At 35.1% G+C, this 23,527-nt stretch overlaps 1 protein-coding gene across 35 annotated transcripts in view; it reads left to right on the top strand.

Annotated features, from left to right (window-relative positions):
- SYNE1 (spectrin repeat containing nuclear envelope protein 1) overlaps positions 1-23,527 on the top strand; it is a 290,639-nt gene that overhangs the window by 76,249 nt on the left and 190,863 nt on the right. For 33 of the 35 annotated variants that reach the window (XM_085576560.1, XM_085576559.1, XM_085576556.1 and 30 more), the window contains 15 exons: positions 3,023-3,135; positions 3,663-3,831; positions 7,301-7,397; positions 8,739-8,941; positions 12,455-12,619; positions 14,099-14,251; positions 14,691-14,834; positions 15,156-15,329; positions 16,387-16,545; positions 18,336-18,500; positions 19,061-19,195; positions 20,029-20,187; positions 20,429-20,637; positions 20,934-21,042; positions 22,281-22,445. In XM_085576560.1, the coding sequence (XP_085432686.1) occupies positions 3,023-3,135; positions 3,663-3,831; positions 7,301-7,397; positions 8,739-8,941; positions 12,455-12,619; positions 14,099-14,251; positions 14,691-14,834; positions 15,156-15,329; positions 16,387-16,545; positions 18,336-18,500; positions 19,061-19,195; positions 20,029-20,187; positions 20,429-20,637; positions 20,934-21,042; positions 22,281-22,445 (2,319 nt within the window). Of the gene's footprint in view, positions 1-16; positions 2,488-3,022; positions 3,136-3,662; positions 3,832-7,300; positions 7,398-8,738; positions 8,942-12,454; positions 12,620-14,098; positions 14,252-14,690; positions 14,835-15,155; positions 15,330-16,386; positions 16,546-18,335; positions 18,501-19,060; positions 19,196-20,028; positions 20,188-20,428; positions 20,638-20,933; positions 21,043-22,280; positions 22,446-23,527 lie in introns of those variants that run through there. The other 2 variants (XM_085576586.1, XM_085576575.1) reach the window with 2 other exon arrangements.

Here is a 23,527-nt window from a genome sequence, read left to right as displayed (position 1 = left end):
TGTTCTGTGCCTTACCCTCCCTTGCTTTCACAGCTTGAAATGATCCATACTCTGCAAAGATAATTATTTCTGTTTTCTGTGGGTTATGTTGTCCTGTTGGTGGCTAAAGGTTGGTGTCTTCTCATGACAGAGAACTGTGATATCTGTGTATCTTGCAACCATTATTCAGAATGGCTTTCAAATGTTTTTGCTTCTTCTAAATGACGTATATCAGCTATTACTATTTTTAATTTCTATGGTAAAATTCTGTAGGGAGCTCATAATATTGGGTGCATTGTTCAACTAGTATGAATTAATTGGTTGAAACAGGATAAAGGGAATAAATGCATGCACTAACTTGGTGTGCTGATAGTGCAGGTGACATTGATGGGGGGAGAAAATGAAAATGAAGTGGATTTTGATAGTGTTGTGATGACAGATAGCATGATAGTCATCTGTGATGGCAGATAACATGCTGTGGTAAACAGGAAATTTTCCAGATGAATGTAAATAATTGTACCATCATTCTTTGCTGAGTCCAAGTTCTCATTTAAAACCAAAATGTTGAGGTTTTTTTCTGTGGATTTGCATAATATGCATGTGAAAATGTATTGGTGAAAAAATATGCTGGTGAGATGATAAAAGAAACTGAACCAGTAAATGAAAGGGAAAAGATGATACAGAGAAAGGCAGTACTTGAGGCTGTATTGTTTTATAATGCTTTTTTTCCTCCTCTACCACTACTATCTCAAAACTTTTCTTGTGAATTTCTTATTTTTTGTGTTTAGAATATGGGTAGGGTTTTTTCATCAAAAAGCAATGTTATATCATGAAAAGCTGAGAAGTTTCATGGTCATCTGATTACTTTTTATTAGAAAAATTGTAGCTCTTCTAATTTTAGTAGTAACTAATTAAATTTTAAAAAAACAATGTTAAAATCTGTAAGGAAGATGCAGATTTTTTCAGGGTCTTGTCTCCTGTAATGCTAAATTTCATTAACTTTCTTGGTAGCATCAAACATTTCAGGATTCACAGGATTTGACATTTGTTTTTAAAAAAAATTAACAAGTCAAACACTCTTTTGTTCTTAGAATGTGAACACTGTAGATCTTCTTTTGATACATTCATAAGAAGTACATAAGACTTACCCTAAGCTGTTTTCTATTTGCATCAGAAATGCTGTTGTGAGGGATTTCCATGCCAACAAATAAACTTTGATTTAGGTTAATCTGTGCCAGGGGAGTTTTCCCATGGGAGTGGGATAGAAAAAGCTTCAAGAGAAGCAGAAATAATTCTATATGTTCCTGAAGTTTGTTTTGTTGCTCAGATTTGAATTGATTAATCTGAATGTGCTACTGGATAGTACCAGAAATGCATTCATGATTTTGTTTTTTTCAATAATGTTTCCTTGTTGCCTTCTGGTTTGTTTGTTTGTTTGAATTTGTTCAGATGACATCATTGCTTCCTTTTTATCTTTGTCTCATCTGACAATGGATTTTTTTAGTGAACTTTATAGCTTATGGCTATTTTGAATTTAGTACAAAATGTACCAGCTTATTTGGACAAATCTTGTGCAATCAGGCAAGCATCTATGCTTATTTTAGTTGATATTGCTACTAAGATCCAGGATTTAAGGGCAATGTCTGTTTTTGTTGAGGGTCATTTCCCAGAGCAGGGTTTCATTTTATGAGAATGCTGTGCATAAGTTTTCATGAGCTCCTGTTGATGTGGGATGAAACTACTGTGATTTGTTTTAACTCACCAGTGCATGTTAGGAGTATCCCTATGCATCCTTTGCATCCCTTGTATGGCAAGGTCTCAAATGCAGCTGAGATACCTGTTCCAAACGTTTCCTTTATGTGAGACTATGTCAGGAGTTTTCACCATGATAAAATCAGCACATCACCTGCATCTGAGAAAGCCTAGCTCATTTCTCTTCACAGCAGGATGTTGGCTGAAGCAGAAAACAATGAAAACCCAGGTGGGTTGATGGGGATAGTGGGGCCATTTGGTGAGCTGAGCCAGAGAATTTCCACAGAAATTCCTCCTGCGCAAACACTGGGATTTGGCTGGGGAGAAGCCCTTCCTTGGCACATAGGAATAAATACATATGTAAGATCTGTACAGAAACCTGCATTTTGTTCCCTGAGGTGAGAGAGAGGGGCAACCTTTGTACGATCTTCTTTGCTAGCAAGGTTCTGAGCACCTTGTGCTAGCAGCTGTCTGTCTGCAGTAAAAAAAAAATCACCATTCTGTGCCCTCTCAGCTGCTCTCGGGGGACTTCCGTGTTACTGCTAACAGCATCTCTTCAAAGACTGCTGCCAGTCATTCATTTCAATATGTAATCTCCAGGAAGCCGTTTGAAGCGGTGTTGCTTAGTTACAGTTGAAGTGTGCTCTGCTGTAGGGGTTTCACTGGTACAGTTCAGATCGCAGGAATACGGGTCGGGTACCACATTCCGCAGTCGCTCGTGCAGTACTGAGACAGCCATCCTGAAGTCTTTTGATGGTGAGAGAGCAAAAAGTTTACTAAATATGGAATATGTGCTTAGAAAAGGAGCTATAGATCTTCTACCTATATATAGTAGAGCGATTAGTGCTTAAAATTTCAGTCTATACTTAGCAAAGGTTAGTATCTGTTATAAAGATTTAAAGAGTAAATTTAGGAGGCTTATGCTTTTGGGATGTTAGCATATTGGCAGACTGAATTTCAGAGATTATTTAATACAGTTAAGGGTTCTTGTTTTGTTAAACCTTTTGCAGTGCATCCTGTTTTAAAATCCTAATTGTTTGACATGGCTGTAACAGAGCTTCACATAAGGGGGCTCCCTGTGCAAATGTTTAAGTTGATGTAAATGCTTATGTAGTATGCCTTACCTTGCATGGAAATGTGAGAGCACGATCAAATAGTTAACTACATTGAGTCATCGGAGCCGGCTTAAAATTGTGCTTATTAGTTGGATAGCCTACTGTGAGCCTTTTCTCTCCCTCTCCTCCCTCCCCCCACTCTCTCAATATCTCTCTCTTTCTTAAAATCCAATCAGGATCTGCTGAAAAACATAGATGGTCACAAAAAGGCATTCCATGAAATCCACAGGACCAGGTCTGTTAATGGCGTGCCTGTTCCACATGACCAGTTAGAGGATATGGCAGACAGGTAAGGCTTTCAATCTGAAATAAAAAGCTTCTGTGCATGAAGGAGAGCCTGTTTGCTTTTTTATCTGTTTATGTAGGGATCACTGTCTAGTTACATTTCTCAGTGGTAAACTGAGATGGATGGAAAAACCTCCTAGAAAATACATAAAAATATACTGAAAAACCTGATGCTTTTAAGATTGATGAGAATCAAAATAAGCAATAGATTTTGGATGGGAATACTTTTTTTTATACTGATCCTGTTATTACTTGTCCCTGGAAAAAATGTTATATAACAGCCAGGATGCATGTGAAAAAAAAAAGAAAAATGACTTTGCAAAACTTAGTAACAGAAGTGAATTGATGTTTTCTATGATAAAAAAGAAATGTAATTCATTTGTTGTTCAAGAGCTGTCATCACACAAAATTAAATATTTGTCTGAATGAGGTGAAAGATTAGAAAAATATCCAAACTGTAACTAAAGCTTTCAGTCTCTCCTGCAAAAATGAATGTTGCTGTATTTTACTATACTGTGATTCATTTCATAGGTTTAATTTCGTTGTCTCTTCATCTGAGCTCCATCTGTTGAAGATGGAGTTTCTGGAACTGAAGTACCGTCTACTGTCACTCTTAGTCTTTGCAGAATCAAAGTTAAAATCATGGATTATCAAATACGGAAGGCGAGAGTCCGTGGAACTGCTTCTTCAAAATTATATTGTAAGTTGGGGTTGTCTTCTTTTCGTACCTATTTTTGAAATATTCATATTTAAGTTTTCTAGAATTATATAAAAGAACAAACAGATATCACATTTGTCAGTCATCAACTTTATGACTGCATTCCTATGGAATATATCTTCAGTGGTGAATCTGTCTTACCCATGGACAAACTTAGTCAAAAGGCTAAAAGTAAAAATTATTCTCTTTCCATCATTTTTTGAAAAAGAGAAGTACTATTCCACCTGCTGTTCAGTAATTAATTTAGCAAGCGCATCTGGAGGTTCCAAATCCTAGATTTTTGCTTCCTTTTTATAGCAATTCCAAAGAAGTTAATTACATCTTATACACCTGGATAGAAGCACTTTATAGTGACTATACACAGCTTAAGAGTTAAAGACAGAGGAAGTTTTTGGCATGCATTTCCACACAGTATTTTTTACAGTCTTCCAAAAGATTAATAAAAAAGAATGTTATTTTACCTCCATATACTTGTTTAATATACTATACCTATATGGGAGTAATATTATTTTAAAGAGTGATTTTTCTTTTCCTACTCAGCACTAATATATTTAGTCTGGAAATAGTTTGCTCCAGCTCTGTATTAGCCATTTACAATGTTTAGGAACAGAAACCATTGACTTACAAGCGTTCATTGATAAATTCTTTTTCAGTGTTATGTTGCTGTATCTTTTTAAATTTGCACGTGCAGTGCCAAGTGTAGGTAGAATGATAGAACTGCTGCACTTCTACATTAGGGCATGAAGGATTCTTTGAAAAGCAGTGCTGGTCTAAATATTTTTTCCCTTCTATCTAATCCATGTGGGGAAAATTCCACACAAAAATTAAGTCTGAAAAGAACTAATACACTAATGGAACTATTCAGAGACAGGTAAATGAGCAGAGAAAACTATCGATATCCCCACTTCATTGAAAACTTCAAACAGTGAAATCTGGATGAAATTCTCACTCTTCAAAGTGACAATTTCTGTATGTAAACTTTAGCAGTTAGGAATACACAAAAATTCAGTAGTCAGTTTAACCTTGTTTTTTAGACAAGCTTTACAAAATTTAGATAATTATATGAATTCCTTAGTTTGCTGGAGTGATGTGCGATAACTAGGATTGTAGTCCTATTTTTTATTCTTTAAGACTGTAAAAAAATACTATAAGATGACAAGGGAAATAATAAAAGAAGTGGATAACTTGAATTTTCAGGGCTTCTTTGGTGACTTTTTAATTTTTTTTCCTTTAGAATGAACATGAAGTTGTTAACTTGTATATTAGTTTGCAAGTGCCTCAGCTGTTCTTGTAATTCATACCACTGATGCTGCAATGGTGTTTAAGGAAGATGCTTCCTTGCATTATTTTTGAAACTGTATAACATCAAAATGAGGACATCAGGACAGGAGGATAAATAAATCTCATTTTCATTCTTGATGGCCTTGACTTCTGGCTCCTTTAAAATGTGATGGAAAGGGAACTTATTTGCTTTGGCTTACCTGGGACCGGTTTTCTAGGCCTGAGGGACAAGCATTACTCTTCCAGTATATTAGGAGTCTTACTTAGCAAAGCTATAGTCAGTATGTTATAGTCAGAGTGACTATATTAGCAGGAGATAAAAATGTAAGTTTGTTTGTCTGCCAAAACAGACTGGGGAATGTCAGCATTCTAGGAACATGCGTAATTAGGATCTGGATAAAACACATGCCTGGAAAATATTTATGTACTGTAGCTTAAAAATAAAAGTGGTGATTTTTACTTAATATATTTTCACCCGTCTGTCATACACCAGAACTAAAGGTCAGCACAGATTATACACCATCAACTTGAATAATCAACTGTACCAAATTCCAGTCATGGAGATATTAGGTACAGTGATCCACGGATTTGAACCCATGGAACTGTGTTGTAGCACTGCTATGTTAGCACTTTTCATATGCTATACTGGTTTGGGAAAGCTGCTTATTTGCTTCAAGGAGACTTTTCAGGGGGTAGACAATATTAATCAGTAAAATATTTATTAAATTTTTGAAAATATTTCAGATACCTCTTGATATTAGTGTTATGTACATTTTTTTTGCTCTTCTGTGTAAAGTCATGGAGATTTTGGTTCAGGTTAAAATGTCTGCATGGCTTTGGCAAAACTGAAATCATGAGTCTGTCATGATAAAGCCTGTAGGTTTTCATACATGGCAGATTTTGTTTTAACAGGAGAGCAGAGAAAAAGTGTGATTGCTCTTGACTTCTAGTTTCCTTGGTTATAAACACAGTTCTAAATTACCTACTAGATAGCTGTTGTAACCTGACATGGCAACCGTCAAAGGTTTTAAATATAAGCGTTCTAGGTATATACTGGTAGAATTATTTTTAAGTGCTTTTTTCATGTTATATAATATGGGTCAATGAACACAAAAGATCTGATTCTCCTGTTCAAAATACATTGAACTTAAACTTCATTTGACACCTGGTTTAATCAAAATCACACTTGTCTGATTTTGTCTATCCTGGCATTCCAAAGCTTGTATAGACATATGTGGGGTATGCATTCCTTAATTTTGTAATTTGTAGCTGCTGAGGGGTGGGATGTGGCATAAATTATAGAACCATTCCAAATTCTACCTTTCTCTTCCTGTTTTAACACTGGTAATGCAAGATATAATGTGCTTGCATAATGTAGAGCTATAATTTTCTAAAGGAAATAACATTTATGAAAGACATTTCTAAAAAAGTCACTTTCATTTGCCATAAGGGATAAAGAGGCATAAATGTCAGAGGCATAACTTTTTTACCAAAATATTTCCAGATAATTTATTCATCACACTATAACACATCACAGAGCTAAACTATCACTCACAAAGGAACAGCACTGTGCCACACTTTGGAAAAGCAGCACCTCTTAATGCAGGGTTTCCATGATCTTACTTTTTGTCAGTTGCAAAGGAGGTAACGAAAAACTGAATAATAAAGCAAAAGTTTTTAATCTATTAAGATGTAACCTGTTTTTCTGAGAAGGCTTAGTACAGAAAGAATTGGATTTGATTTTTGTGGTGATATATGTGAAGAAAAGTTTCTGTTTTATTTAAATTATTCCACTTAGTTTTGACTATAAAACAGTTTCCATTAAACAACTTTTTAGTTACTCAGTTTCTGTACATTCTAAGTATCCTGTGCTAGTGATTTCCAGCAAGACAGTAAATAAGAAAACTTCAAATAACCTTTCCATGTGGAAATCAAAAAAATCTGGTTTTGAAATTATATACTCTGCTGTACCATTAAATTGAAAAGGTGACATTTGTATGCTATTTGATAATTATGGTATTAAAAATATTATTTTATAATGATGAAAATATGAATGAAGGGATAATGAAGTTAAATATTGTCATCAGTATCCTGATGTAATTTCATATAAATTATTGCTTATCCTAATACCCATCTTTATTTTATCAGTTACAATTTTTTTTCTTTTCAGTCTGTTATTGAAAATAGTAAGTTCTTTGAGCAGTATGAAGTTACCTACCAGATCTTGAAACGAGCAGCTGAAATGTATGCCAAAGCAAATGGCTCAGGTAAATGTCTATATTTCTTTTGTCACTAGCATGTAACACCTGGTCCAGAGCAGCCTGCTGCTTCTGAATCTCTAGAGGAGGGTGATCGTATTCAGACTTCTTCCTGAGAGAAGCCCATTGTCCATGCTAGATCTTAGATTATTTCAGTGTTGTTAATTGGGATAAAAAATTGTGACAGAAACCACATTAGGAGTAGGGAAAATAGTGTTCTAGTGCCTGGAAATGCTCCCTGGCTTCACTTAATTTAAGAGAAAAAGGCAACTGGGAGTTGGTCCCAGTATAGTAGTTGCAAAATTATCCCACGGTTTATTGGAGGTTCTTCATTAACTTTGAAAACATACAAGAGGAACTCAAATGGTAGTTGCAGTATGGACATACATGAGAAATAATATGTAGCTGATTCAACAGCTGCCTCTTGTCATTTTTGAATACTGCTGAGTTCAGTGAGAATTCGAGGGCAGTATTTGACCTAGATAATTACAGACATGAGATCACTTTAATCTGTAACACAATAATGTCTTTGGAGGATTGCTGCAGCTACTGCTAAGGGAGGGAGAAAATGGATACCTTTGTTGTTGTGAAATTTAAATTGATAGTGACACCTATATTTTACAAAAGTAAACATTTTTTCAAGGTATTCTTACAAAGAACGAAAGTCACAGATTTATTCAATGCTATTAATAAAATCCAGTAACAAATTATTTTCTAAAGAATGAATACTAACATATATGAATTCAGCAATAGCAAATCAAATTAGCTAAAAACTCTTTAAAACAAATATAATCTTCATATTTTGCAATGTCTCAGCATTTGCTTGGTTTTTTTTCTTCTCTCTATTTTCCACTAGAGTGAGAACACATTTTTTCCTTTCTTGCCAGGTAGAAAACACTAAATATTGAATGTCAAAAATTAGCAGCAGTTTGGTTTCAAAGTCAATGGCAGGAAGATCAGAATTTCATTCCATACTTTTCAATGTAGATATAATATGTGTTTTTATATTATGTAACTCTCATTTTCTGCTATTTTTAAGTCAAGCGTGTCTCTTGATTTCTTTTATTGCAGATTTGAAATGAACACCACACACAATATGCAGTGTTACTGTTTTAATTTAGCATTCATTTTATGTACTTTCCAAAGTCTTTAATTCACACATTTAATTTCTCAGTCATGATCTTGTGCTAAAATTGGGCTATGAACTGAACATTCGTATATAAAAGCCTACTGAAATAAAAGTTCCAGTAAAATAACATTCCCTGATGACAGTGAATAAGCATGATATAAAGTTAATCTTTACAGAAATGGTAATGAAACAAAATAATCAATGTCTTTCCTGTATCTCAGTGGAAGAGGTTGAGAATGTGATGAAATTCATGAGTGACACCACAGCTCAGTGGAGGAACCTCTCAGTAGAGGTGAGAAGTGTAAGAAGCATGCTGGAAGAAGTAATTGCTAATTGGGACAGATACAGCAGCACTGTGGCAGGTCTACAAGCTTGGCTTGAAGATGCTGAAAAAATGCTGAATCAGCCTGAACATTCCAAAAAGGTATGCACTCATATGGCTTTTTCGTAAATTGTGAAACACGATAATTTTTTTCATTTGCTTAGGTTTTGCTCAGACTTGTGACATCCTCTCTTCATTCAACATAGGAGTTTTAGTGTCTTCTTGTATAGCACCTAGAGACAAATACATATATACACAAATACATATATACACAATGAAGAAAGCCTCATCTGTGGCACCATGGCTAGAGACATCTTTGACATGAATATAGGGCAACAGAATTGCTCAGAGATAGGAATGTTGCATGATTCACTCAAAGGCAAATACAGCTCTTAGCCAAAGTGAGTAATCATGGACTACCTATAAAGACATTTCCAATTATTTTTCTAGATGACAGATTTCAATATTCATTGCCTTCGAAGACCAGTATTATTAATATGTGTTGTTATATTTGATGGCTGATTAATTAACCCATTTCCCTGGCATTTCAGAAATACTTTAGGCAATTGATTTTGGGGACCTGCAGTTATAAAGATAGTTCTGTAATTCTTTTTCTGTTGTAATGTTTAGAGTAGTGAAGCACTAAGATATATGTTTGTAAACCTGCAATAATAATGTGGAACGACTTGAATATTCCTGTGTTTAATAGGTGCTGAATTTGCACCTAATCCCAGTGTAATTCCAGCTCTTAACACTGAAATAGGGTTCTCATAGGCAGTAAGATGGCAAACTGACATTAGGTCAGGAATGAGCATTTCATGTTACGTGAAAAAATGGTATATGTTTTTCTAAGGTTTGTTAGTTCAAACTGATGTAAATTAATGGAATGCACTTTTTAAATAAAAATAAACCAGTGAAAAAAACAGTCTGGCATAATATAGATTCGAACAATTATTAGTGGACAGGAAGGATGATTTATGCAGATCAAGATGATCTTAGATACTGGTGTATGTTTTTTGTAAATAATTGGACAATGATTAAAATGAAATAGTTTTAAATCCATGTAATAAAATCAAATCCATGTAATAAAATCAAAACATTTACTTTTCTGTTTAGATGTATAAATTTATCTTCTAAGATTTTCAAAGCAGAAGTTTGAACATACCCATGCAGTACATAGTTGCTTTTTGTTTCTAAGTCCAACAAGTAATTATTTTCATTCTGATATCTGATATCAAAAATTTCAAGAAATCTTGTTGAAAACTTTAGACATGAAGCTTTATTCTTCCCAAAATGCTATTTTTTTTCTTAAAAATACATTGGCTCAAACCTGTTAAAGGTTACTGAGTGGTAGCATCTGTCTGTAGACTGAGATAAATATTTTAAAAGTTACTTCTACGTTTAAAGTTGAATTTAGCTCTCCACAGCAATAATGTTCACTTAGATAGTTCCAGGGATAGGTCTGATGTAGCGGTTTTGATAGTTGATTATTAAAACCAAAATCAATTCTTAAAGTGGTTTGTAAAATTAATTGTCTTACAGCCATGAACAAAAACCATCTGGAATACCAGGTGAAGGTGATAACTATTATTTGGAATATGGTGTAAAACATTCTTAAACATTTCAGAATATTTTTTCTGTAAACCCACAAAAATATCAGCAATATGATACAAAATTGCTCATTTGCAAACCTTACCTGTATTACTTAAAGCCTCTATATTCTATCCTAGGCAAATACCACAGCAGCCCTTCATCATGCTGTCATGCTTTCTTCTTCTTTCCATTATCTCTGCATCATTTCCAGACCTGCATATATCACTGTTTGATTTGGAAAAGAAAGTGGCCTGTTGGCTTTCTCATTGGCCTCAGTTTTCAGAAACCTTACTGTGAACCTGTAACACTGAAGATCTTGCAAAAGAAAAAAACATCAGTATGCACTTGGATTTTTCAAAGTGTTCCTTCTACAACTCCTTCATTTACTTCCAGTACCTCTTAAGCACTTTCCATAGTTTCATTCTAACTGCATCCTCCCACACTTTTCTCACATAGCTATATCAAAAAGGTTTAGAGAGCTTCTAGATCTCATGTAGTGACTTCCTTAAAAAGAGCTGCACTGTTTTAATTGAGAATTATGTGTGCTTCCCAGTACCTTCCAAACTTGTTTAAATTTAACACATCTTAGGTTGGCTTCTGAAATGGAGACCCTTCCCAGTCAGTCAGCTGACCAGCACCGGATTCAGTAGACTTTATTTCTTTTGAATGTGCTCATAAAGGTTAGCCTTTCTACAGAGCAAGGAGGTTCCTCCACTGCAAGTGGAAAAAGATTCAAACTACAGATGCAGTTTACTGAGCTGATAAAATTTATTCATCAATACATCAGTACAGAGCACCTGAATCCTATTGATCTCAGCTTTAAGGAACAGAAACACTATGTGTTGTTCAATTCTCTCAAGATATTTGACCTACTGGTCAAATACAATCACGTGACTTTTTCTTTTATCTGAACTTCTTTTAATATGTGGATGAGTTCTGACAAATATAGTTTCAGAACTGTATCTCTGAAACTTGGGGTGGCTGGCAGTGTGATTAGATAGGAATTTTTCTCTTGTACCATTGAGCAAAGGACGGTATTAGACTGTCACATGGAAGGCGAATGGTTTTGGAATTATAGGGTAGTTTGGTAGTTGTAAACAAAATGGATCACTGCCCCCTCCTAAATCCAGAGGATCAGGTAGCATGGTTCAGCTTTTAATCCTTCTGATTACTCTTTCTCCCCTGGAGGAAGACATCGTCATGATTCAGTCTGTTTGGAACAGCCTGTGCCGTTCATTGAATTGTGCATTGTTTGGGAGAAGGGTAGCAGGGACAAGCCATGTCAGAGAAGATGTGGACAATCATGAGCCAGTGATTGAGTCCTGTTTTGTTTACTGATATAGGTATAGAGCCCAGGGATACCTGCCTTAGGAGCAATTGCCCATTTTCTGGAAGAGAGAAAGGGAATGGAGGGAATTGGTTTTTGCCTTCTCTACCAGTTTATGTGAATGTACCTGCCTACAAGATGTATACAGTCTATTAGGCTATCTCAGTGAGGGGAAAAAATCGCTGGCAACTGTCTCTTTCCCCTCTGTGCTCACCTGCTCTGAGTTAGGAGGAGGAAATGATTAAAAAAATCAGTCTTCACTGGTCTTCTGAGAGGCCAGACCTTGGAAAGATGCATGGAGTTCACAGCAGGGGGAGGACCTCTCCACAGCCTGTACATGGCTGGATTTACTATCAGCCCACACTGTTTAAGGACAACATAGAAAATACATGAGCCCTTACAGCATTTTCCGTTCTGGAGCTTTGTCTTAAGGAGGAGTTTCATTAGTTTAACTGAAGCCACTCACTAGAGTAAAATGAGCAGTAAGTAAACTGGCAGTAATTTTTAATTCCACAGGTTATATTCACAGACATTAAAATTCTGTTAAGGCATATTTAATGTGAAGAGCGTCAGAGGATAATTGTTCAACAAGGTTTGTATCAAGTCATGAGTGGGTAATTAAGTTTTAGTTTTATGATTTAAGATAAAGATTAATTGAGAAAGTTTTGGAACTGTGTTTTCATTTTCTTCTTCAGGATTTCTTCCGGCACTTACCTCATTGGATCCAACAGCACACAGCCATGAATGATGCTGGTAATTTTCTAATTGAAACATGTGATGAGACCATTTCCAGAGATCTTAAACAGCAGCTTCTGTTGCTAAATGGAAGATGGAGAGAATTGTTTATGCAAGTTAAGCAGGTAAGTGATTTTGCCATTCTTACTTCTAAATATTTACTTTTTCATTTCCAGGCAAGCAAGACATATTACCCTGTTAGCGGGACTATAGGACAGCTTTCTAAAGTGCCTAATCATTCATCAGTATTTAAATTAGAAATTACTTCCTGATAGTAATATATTGTATTTGGACTCATGTTTTATTTACCTTTTTGGTTATACAGCTATTTTGGGGTGGATGAGGGGACATTTTCAACTAGTATAAGCTGTAGTTTTTCATCATAGCCACCTGTTTTGACACAGTGAATGTTATTTATACATAACTTCTGTTCTATGAAGAAAATGACCGGTTTTCAGCACGTATTGATACTGTAAAAGCTCTGTAAAGTTAAACAATGAAAATGGTGAAAATTATTATTTTCACTACTCTTTGATGAATGCTCCTTCCAGTTATTATATTACAGCCATAAGCAGGGACAATAATTAATTTAATTAATTAAATTTTTTCCCCATTTCAGTCAGACTTTACTTCTATCTTGCGTACAAGCAGGCTCTGATAGGAAATGAATAAACTTACATAAGAGATTCAGCTGATACAAAAAGAATTGTGGTTTCTATATTTGCTCTTTTAAAATCAAAGAGAAGACATGATCTTAATTACACAGAACTATTTCACACATTTTCTAACTCATAAACATGTTAGAAAATATCTTTGTCCTTGTCAATATACATCTATCAATATTGTCCCCTTTCAGTGATTTTAAATAGCAGTTGCCTGTTGAAGGTACTGAATCTGTTTTCTTTACTGGCATTATTACCTCCTATACAGTCAAGTTAAAAGGAAAAGCAAAAAATGAGTGTCTCTCTTCTATTGTAAGTTTTCCAGACTGTTGACAAGAATGTTCTCAAGCTTTACTTGCTGATGCTATTTAGGGTGATTCACTGATGTAAATGTCTCTTCCGCTACTTATGCAGCTTCTTTCATATGCTGGCTATGTGGGTTTTTTTACCTCACAGGCTTTTTTACCATTTCTGTCACGCAGCTCTTTCTACTTTCTAAGGCATGTGTTTCCCCTTCCCCCACCCAGCATTCTTTTATTAAGATTTCCTTTATTCTTTAGCTTTTCTAGGCTTTTCATATTCTATTTTCGTTGCTGAATTTTCAAAATTGATATTGTAGGTAGTGAGAAATGAATTGAACTGATGATTCTGGGGTACAAAAAAACAAGTCTGGCATTCCCCTGAGCTATAAAGAGGCTGACCTCCTCTATACATGCTGTTAATCATAGCGTCATTACTATTGAAACTAATGCAGATGATGAATTTAGATAACTTTCCATTATATTGTATTTCATTGAATGTATTTTTTCTGACAAACAATTGCTCTGAAAACATGCTAATTCTCTTAAATCATTACTTAAATGTAGGCATCTAATTTGGGTTGGGTTTTTGCTTTGTTTGGGGTTTTTTTTGTTTGTTTTTATTTTCACTTTCTTTTTTTAGTATGCTCGGGCAGATGAACTGGACAAAATGAGGAAGGAGTATGTGGATGGTGTGGCCCATTTGACAGCTTTTATTGATGGAAGTAATGCGAAATTTTCAGTCCCTGTAGAAGTGTCCTTTCATGATGTCAAAATGTTTGTGCAAGATTTAGAAGTAAGTGTCTTTCTTTTTTTTCTTTCTTCCTCCTTCAAAAGAAAGAAACTTGCAACTATTTAATTCTGATAGAATAAAATTATTTTAGTATACATTCTCATTATTAATTGGGGTTTTTTACCAGTGGTACTTTTTTTTGGTATGATTTCAGCTATATCTAAAATATATGTAGTTGCATTCTATTGCTGTCATTTTTACAGCAAATTTCCAAGACACTGTCTCAGTAGATATTTCTTTCTTTGTAGCCTCAAATCACATTCAGGTGAGTTGACTGATCCTCTCTGGCTCAGTTTTCATGGATTTGAAATATGGTCCAGTGTTCACTGAAATCAGTGATGAAAATAATTTACAATTAGAATATATATAGTTTATCATTCATTAATCTCTCATGAATGCATAAATGCTGTGGTTGAAATTGTTTTTTAAACTCTTGTTTCAGAATATCAAGCAGAAATTGCCTGCAATGGAAGCTCAGTACAAAGTGGTTATGAGAACGGTGCAACTTGTTACAAAAGAAGTTTCCCAAGAGGAAGCCAATGAAATGCTGGGAACTCTGACACGGCTCAAGGAGCAGCTGGGCAAGGTTGCAGAATGCTTTTTTTTTTTACTAAAAATTGTAGACTGTTGAACTCAAAAATAGTGTGGGCCTGTACATAAATTCTCACATATATGCATTTGAACAAGTACATAGTTGTAACATTAGATTGATTCAGGGTGGAGGTGTTAATTCTCTTAAATGTTAAGATACCATCCTTAAATCTAATACTCTTATAATTAAGAAGTAATACAAGATCATAATAATCTTAGAAAGAGTTGGTAACAACTATATAAACCTACATGCAGAAAAAGTTGCTATTTATCGAATTTTACAACTGTTTCAATAACTCTTTTTCTTGACCAAAAGGTTAAAGAGTATTCCAGTGCCCTGCTGTATGAATGCCAACGTCTGCTGTCTCCACTGGAAGAACTGGAGAAACAAATCACACATTTTTATGAATCTCTTGAAAAAGTAAATGAAATCATTTCTATCCTGGATCCTGAAGCACAACCAACAACTGTTCTTAAACAAAAAGCCCAAGTAAGTTTCAAAAGCATTTTACAAAGGTCTGCTGCCTCTGAGTATTTGCAGTTATCTTTCTAGGAATTTGGACTGCAACTCTGTAAGCTGACCAGATATTCAGGTAATAGATGTAGCCTTATCCTAAAGTCAGCTAGGCATAAATACAAAAAAACCTTGAAACTTTTGTTCCTATCTAGTGTCCATGGTTTAAATCCAAGAAGTAAACATAAGACTTCTTTTTTTTTTTTTTTTTTTAATCTAGTGGAAATTGGACTGAAGTACAAGTAATACATTTAATTTTTTATTAAGCAGATGAAAAATCATGATCAGAAACTTCTCTACATTTCATTGGACTCTTATAGAAGTTACTTAGAGGCTTAGAAAAGTGCTTTAATTGAAAGGAATTTCAGTATAATATTAACTTTTCTTCATGGCTAATAAGCATTTCTCTCTGGAGGAATTAAGAGCTAGTCAGAACTCACTCAGAAATTCAAATGAAAATAGGATTTTAAAAACTTTTTTCAGCCTGTACATTTCATGCATGTTTTCTTTTTTCTTACTCTTTTTAAGTATATTTCTCACAACTTAAGGCAATTTATAATGAAATCTGAATTCCAAAAGCTGACATGAAGGATTAATTTGTAGAAAGGCAAGAAAGGTTGAGATCTCAACCTGCTACTGAGAGCTGTCATTCCTGTGTCACTCTGTGTTATTTTCAGTTATACAATAAATATAGAAATACCATAAAATTAAATCAAAGAACAATGTATTGACCTACAGTATATTGACAATGTAGATCAATAGGCCTACATTCTCTTCCCAAAGGGCTTGAGTACATGTCTGTGTATTGTTTTGTGAATAGCTAGAGATCTATTTGGGTACAATACTTCACATTCAGGGAGAAAATTGTTTTGTCTGTGTTATTCTATTTGATATTTGTGTAGTCTCTTTGCAATGGTCCTGTGACCTCATTCTTTTTGTCCTTACTTTCATAAAGCATCTTCCTGTTATTTTGCAAAATCTTTTTCCTCTTTGCTCCTGGCCAGGGTGGATATATGTTTTTTTTTTCTTTCAGGATTTGGTAGCTTATCAAGAAAACTGCAAGAAAGATGTGTCCCTAATTGAGAGAAATAGTCAGAGTATCCTTCAGTGTGTGGCTTCGACTGAAGTCTTACAGCATTTCCATCAGTCAACGTTTCAGAAGAAAGTTACACAAGTTCAGATTACTTTTCAGGTAAAAATGCCATACTTTGGTGCATGTCTCTGAAAATTTGTTCATGTGCAGCTGATCCATCCTACTGTACCTACATTTCATCACTCTGTAGCTACTGTCCTGGGTAGCTCACATCTCTGATGTCAAGTTATCAATTAAAGATTTGTGTTTATCAGGTAATAAGGGATCAGGGATTGACAGTCATGTTCTCCATGCACTTATTCAGAGGTGAGCCTGCCACAGAGAAACCTGAAATTTAAGAGAACTTTAACATGCCTCAGGGTCATTTGGATGGGGGAATCTGAAATCCTACTGCTAGGGCTGCACTGTTTGTTGTTTCTTCTGAATTTCTTATCTTGGCTAATAATTTGCTTCTATATTCCCATATATCCCCTTTCACACAAAACATGGAATATTGAAACTTATGCACATGCTGGGCTTTGTATTTCCTCAGAAAATGCAATGGAGTGTGAATATAGAAAGCTGCAAAAGTGTTTCATTTGATAATGCAAAGATGTAGCCTTTGAACTATATTCCCCCTAACTGTTATCAGTTATTACTGCTCTTTTTGGGGCTGTTCAGCCCCAGTCTAGCCCCACTCTAATAAGAAATTAGCCATCACACATGGTGTGATTTTTAGGGTTGTCTTGCGCAGAGCCAGAGATGAGCTCAGTCATCTTTATGTGTCCACTCAAACTGAGGATTTTCAGTGATTCTGTGACTACCTTTGAGTCAGATTTCCACATAATGGGTTCAATAACATTTATTTTCAGGTGATTTTTGCTCAGTATAAAGCTATCCAGACTGAATTTTAAACTGCATAAACTTGATAGGTGTATCAATAAGTATGATGCTTCACTCTGAGAAGTGAATTTTAGAATTTATATATTTTGTGGAGTGCACCTAAAGATAAGTTGGGATTTATTTATGATGTAGATATAATCGTTTAAGTTTAGCTTATTGTAGCAAAAGCAGATGCACGTGTAACTTGGTAAAACTACCATTAGAGATTTAGCGAGATTTTTGAGTTGAGAACTACAGTTTTGATTATCTGTCTAAGTAAACTCACAAAAATTCCTTACGCTGAGGTTTGTAATCAGTGAGGATGGTGAAGTGGATGTACAGTAAGCAGTGATGCAAGTACCTTGCAGCAGTTAAAGTGCTGAACTGTTAATTTCTCCTGGTAAATTTTCTTACTTGTTCATGAAATTGGAACCACTGGATATTGCAGCGCACAGGAATGGACTAAAAATTAGACTAATGGAAGAGCTGTGACTAGGGTTGCAAAACAAGGATTTCAGCAACTAAACCACAAAATTTGTTGTCTTCTAAGCAGTTTTGTGCCCGGTTACTTCTCATGTACTGGTGTGATAATCATACAAACCTCTTCCAGGTCAGAAGAACTGTGGCATGGAACTGTTTGGATCCATGGGTCAAACCACCCTCACTTTGAGTCGTGTTAGGGGAGATAGTTTGATGCAGGAAAAGTGAAGTGGCAAGCTTCTGATGGTACCAGGTCCTTTACATTTGAAAGCAGGCTTTAAGAAAGAAACTCACTACTCAAATGGTAGAGGCATTCTGAAAATATCAGAGACATCTAATCTAATAGTTTTTATTCGAATGATGACATTAGCAGAAGCCTCAGTATTAAAAATTGGGAAAATGGGATCATGAGAGGAAGAAGCATGGTGAAAATAATATATTTAAAAGAGTGAAATAAATTAAATGCATGTTTTGTAAGGTCATGGTAAAAGGGAGCAAATAAAAATCACTGTGGAAGTGCCAGCTCATTTTCTTTGCTTGTGACTCAGAATATGGTCAGGAAAGCTGGTGAGTGGAGAAAAAACATAGAAGCAAATAGCCGTTTGATGAAGAAGTTTGAGGAGTCTAGAGCAGAACTGGAGAAAGTAATTCAGATTGCCAATTGTTGCTTAAAAGAAAAAGGAAATCCTGAAGAACTTCTCAGGAAACATAGCGTGAGTAAATTCTCTGACCTTCCTCATGGAAATCTTTGAGTGCATGACATAAAAGCCTACTGAATTCTAAAAGTGATGTGGATTTCTTGCACGTGCAGAAGTTATACAGATCAGATCAAACTAATGTTAATATTGAAAAACAAAAAGGAAAATGATCAACTCACTTACTGATGGAAGATTGGATGTAAGCAACCAGAAAGTGAAAAAACATAGGGTGGCATTTTCAGTAGAACCATTTAGAGTTAGAACAATATATTTTGATAGTCTCATACATCCACTACTCTTTTTTTAGACTAATATCTGTTTCTGTATTATAACCATAACTTATGCATGTTGCTTTGAAATGTCTTTTTGTAAAAATACCATCTCAGTGTACTGGCTGAGAATAAATTAATTTGCTGAACTTTAAGTGGCTAGAAATAGTTATTTCCTTTATTCAAACATCAGTTCTTCAATAGAACAGAAGTAAAATTGAAACCTAGTGTATTAGGGAACTTCATGTTGGTATATCAATATCCAGCTTCATTTTCTCATCTTCTCACTTTCTGGCTCCACTTCAGGAATTTTTTAACCAGTTGGATCAGAGAGTCCTAAACGCCTTTCTGAAAGCATGTGATGAACTTACTGATATCCTCCCAGAACAAGAGCAGCACAGCCTGCAAGAAGCTGTGAGGAAACTTCACAGGCAGTGGAAGGTTAGTGAATGACATCTCTGGATACTGTCAATCTTAGTTTTGGGAACTTTCTGAATGACCTATATATTAAAAAAAAAAAAAATATTAAAGAAAACAAAATAATTTGTATTATTTGGTTTCTCATACTATTGGAAAAAAGGGGAAAAGCTATTTACAATATTAGGTACCTCTACACCTAAAAATAGCCTCTTGAAAAAACCCTGTTAAGTAAATTAAAGAAATGTGAGAAATTAATTATAAAACCCTATTTCTCCCCTGCTACATACAGCCATAATGATGCCTGCCTTGAGTACAGGTGCTAGCATTTTTTTCCTTTATGATGATGTTGGATAATTACAGTTACTTTCCTGGCCAAACTAACAAATTTGTCAGACATCAGGCCATCAGCCTAAATTGTGTCTTCTGCCAATGACTCTAACAACTGAACTAACTTTTGCTCACCACCTATGGAGTTTTATGCCTGCTACATGTTGTTGGTTAAAGTTGGAGTGATGGATGAGGGGTCTCACTAGCAGGCTGGCAAAAACCTCTGGAAGCAGTTGTGAATACTATTTTATACAGGAAATATTTGCTGTTTTGCCAAGAATGAAGGTGTCTCTGTAATGTGCCTTATACACACACACACATTTTGGTGCACAGCTTATGACCTTTTGATAAATCTAATACAATGGTAACAACATGAATATGAACAAACTTCTATCTGTTCATGAATGTATATGCTTTATTTTCTATATTATCAGGTTTTAGACTATTTATTTGTTGCAAATTTACATGGAAGTAGTGTGAGTACTGTTTTATCTCTGTGCTTCTTTATTGCCCCTGTGGGTGTGTAGGATCTTCAAACAGAAGCCCCATATCATTTGATCCACTTGAAAATTGAAGTACAGAAAAGCAAGTTTCTTGTGACAGTGGAGGAATGCAAAGCTGAACTAGCTCGACAGAACAAGGTGTTATCCAGAGATGGCAATGAAAGAATGATCAAGGAACACATGGTATGAGTTCCATGCCTCCAAGGGGGCGTTTACAGAAATACATTTTCAATGTCAGTAATAAACAGAAGTTCTGACTAACTCTTCAGCCACTCTTTGTGTCCAGCTAATGACAGATCAATTCTTGAGTTCTTTAACAAAAAAAATTATTTTAAGTTAGTAGGTTATGAAAAATATATAGATGTGCTGAGTGATTTCTTCCAGTGTGTATTTCTATTGAATTTTCTGCTTTGTCTCCCATCAGTTGTTCTTCGGTGATAAGGGATCTTTCCACCTGTGTGAGAAAAGGCTACAGCGAATGGAAGAGCTGTGCCAAAAACTGCCAGTTTCTGATCCAGTGAGGGGTACACTGGAAAGCAGCCAGCGAATCCTGAAGGATCTGAAATCCCAGATAGACAGCACCTACATGAAGCTAACAGAGCACTCGGACACCTGGAAGGGCTATAAGAGCAGGTGTCACCTCAATTCCTACCTGGGTCTTGCAGAGCCTTGTGCATGGTCACGCCTCTGTGTGTCATCACATATCAGTACCATGGACAAAATGATACTGTGATCTTAGCTTCAAGTAGAAAACTATACTTTGTGTAAATTCCCTAAATTATAGTGGGGCTTCAAGTGGATTTTATAATTTTTTGCCTACACTTAGGAGGTTATTGTTTTGTGGTTTTTTTGTGTTTCATTTTGTTTTGGTTTGGGTTTTTTTGTGTATTGGTTATATTTTTTTTTCATCCTGTGATATCTTATTTCAGATTTTCTGAATTGGCAAATTGGATTTCATCAACAGAAAGAGAGCTAAAGAAGATAAAGGAAAATGTTAACGATACTGCCAAGTACAAGCAGTGTAAAGCATCTGTGGGGGTGAGCCCTTAGCTTATATCTCAGCAAAGCTATGGTCACTGCTACTGGGACTCTGGATAAAAAGTAGTCTCTGCTTTACTACAGAGACCATAGTAGCTCTGTTGATTCCTGGTATTCTTAAAAACATTACCAGGAGAAAGGTGCATGTTACAGCAAATGCAGCAGAAATTCTTACTTTTAACAATTTAGAGAGTGACAGGTCCCTTTCCCTCTATATTTAGAAAATTAAAATTATAGGGGTAGATTGAAAAAATATTTGCCCCTCATATTATTGCCTGCAGAGTTAGAAATTCTGCTCAAAGAAAAGCAAAAATTCCTGGATTGCAGGTTTTTGAATTATCTTAGATTTAATTACTTACATGTAAGGAAATCTTCTATTATAAAAATTCTCTTCTACCATAGTATAACAGGGGAGGAAAAAATATTCCACCATTCAGTACTGGTGACTGTTACAAAAATGATAGAATAGCTGAAGCTTGAGTTGGTGAGTTAAATTAGTTTTAAGCAATAATTTATTGTGTCACTTGGGACTTGACCCTTCTTTCTGTTTTTTGGTATTTTATTTTTAATTTCACATACTAGGAGCACCTACCTACTTTAGGTGTTTATGTGAAATTCATGAGCAGCTTATGAGTCTAGCTATATGAAGAAACATTATTAGGATGACCTTGACAGAACTGATAGATCCATAGTTCAATGGGTGCTTCTGCTTCAAAAAGTCTGGTTTATTCATGTAGTCACTGTTGCCAACATTTCATCAGCACTGCCACAAAGATACAAATGAACTACAGGTCAAAAAGAGGTGTGGAAAGAAAAAAAAATTCAAATAGGGAAAAAAATACACTTAACTTTATATAGCATGAAATTAAATATTTGGGGAAGTCAGCAACTCAGATTTAAATTGCAAGAAATATGGTCAATATATGGAAAATATACATGTAATACCTGCCATCTATCCGTAAGTAAAAACATTTTTGAGGGAAAAGTATTCCAGTACTAACTAAAGTACAGTCTAATTAGTAGTAAAGTCTGTGGAAGAAGTGCAAAATTCTAGCCATTGACTGAAACAGAATCTGATAGGGCTATGCAAATAGAAAAATATGACATTTCTAGTGTTTTAAGCTAAAGAAAAGTAGTCTGTTTACACTCCTGATCTTTGAACTGATGCCAGGAATGTCAGTTATTGATGTATTTTGTTTATTTGAAGAAAATATGTTTTGATTTTTTTTTTTCTGTAGGAAATTAGGAAGCATATTCACAAGTATGGAGAAAACCACAGTTGGCTGAAATCTAGACTTGCTGTTTTGACCTCACAATGTCCTGATTTGGAGGCCAAAGAGACAGAGGATGAGCTTTGTAAACTTTCCAGTGACTTCAAAAGACTCCTAGATTTGTTGGCTGAGGTACAGTATGACACACACAAGAACTCTACACTTACAGTGTCACATAAAATGACATCAACCATGGTTTCACAAGCACAAGGTCCCTGCTGTGTCTTTTAATTAAACTGCAAGCCTTCAGCAACAAAAAATTAGTTTGTATTCCATGGGTAGCAAAGCACTGAGAGTACCAGACAAAAAAAAAAAAAAAAAAAAAAAAGACATTATCATATTAGATCTTTTCCCTCTGCAGAATTGGAAAGTTATCATCCTAACTGTTTCTGCAATCAAAATGTCCATTTTGTTAGTTTTTAAAAATCAGTTCATAGTGAACATTGTCAAAACCATAATGTACATCAGCTAGTGGATATAGAATTTCACTTTAATAATGATTTATTTATATTTTATGCTGAAATAAAGCACTACGTTGGGGTTGTTTCTAGTCATTAAGGATGCGTATCACCTCCTGAACTTTCAGGAAAAGGCTGCAGTTCTTTGAGGCCTGAGTGAAAAGGAGATACTGTAACTGCAGAAATCATGGGAAATTTCTAACTCATAACAAGCAAAGCCCCTCAGAAACACTGAACCCTTGAGTTCTGTAGGCTCTCAGGGAACTTACTGGTTCACAGTTTATACAGTTGAAAGAAAAATCAGGTGAAACAGATCATCTTGCACTTAAAAAGTGGAATAGACCTGTCTAGAAGCAAAAAAAGTTCAGGAAAAAGAAAGAGTTCAGACTTCAGATTTCACTGTTGATGTCCGTTCTTTTGGAGGCCTTATAGGGGTTTCAAATGTATAAAATTTCTATGTATTTTTTGAAAGTTCTCTAAATTTCTGTGGTGTGAAAGCTGTTTGGAAAGTTTGGGCAAAAAATGTAATTTCCGCCTGACTGCAAAAAGGTTAAGTTACTGTAATTTTGTTTTATTTTTAGTTTTTTGGGGGGTTATCTTTTGGAATTAAGTTAAATCACTTGCTTTCTGTTTCCTCTAAATGTCAGAACTAAATGTAAGTTAATGAGAGTAACTTAATGAGGTTAATAAAGAAAATAAGATGTCAAATTTATACTTGGTTTGAATATAAAAACATAATCTAAATGGCACTATATA

Source organism: Lonchura striata, chromosome 3 (assembly GCF_050655825.1).
Source record: "Lonchura striata isolate lonStrDom1 chromosome 3, ASM5065582v1, whole genome shotgun sequence".
Lineage (NCBI taxonomy): Eukaryota > Metazoa > Chordata > Aves > Passeriformes > Estrildidae > Lonchura > Lonchura striata.
The sequence above is the reverse complement of the archived record's forward strand: the minus strand, read 5'-3'. Positions and strand labels throughout refer to the sequence as shown.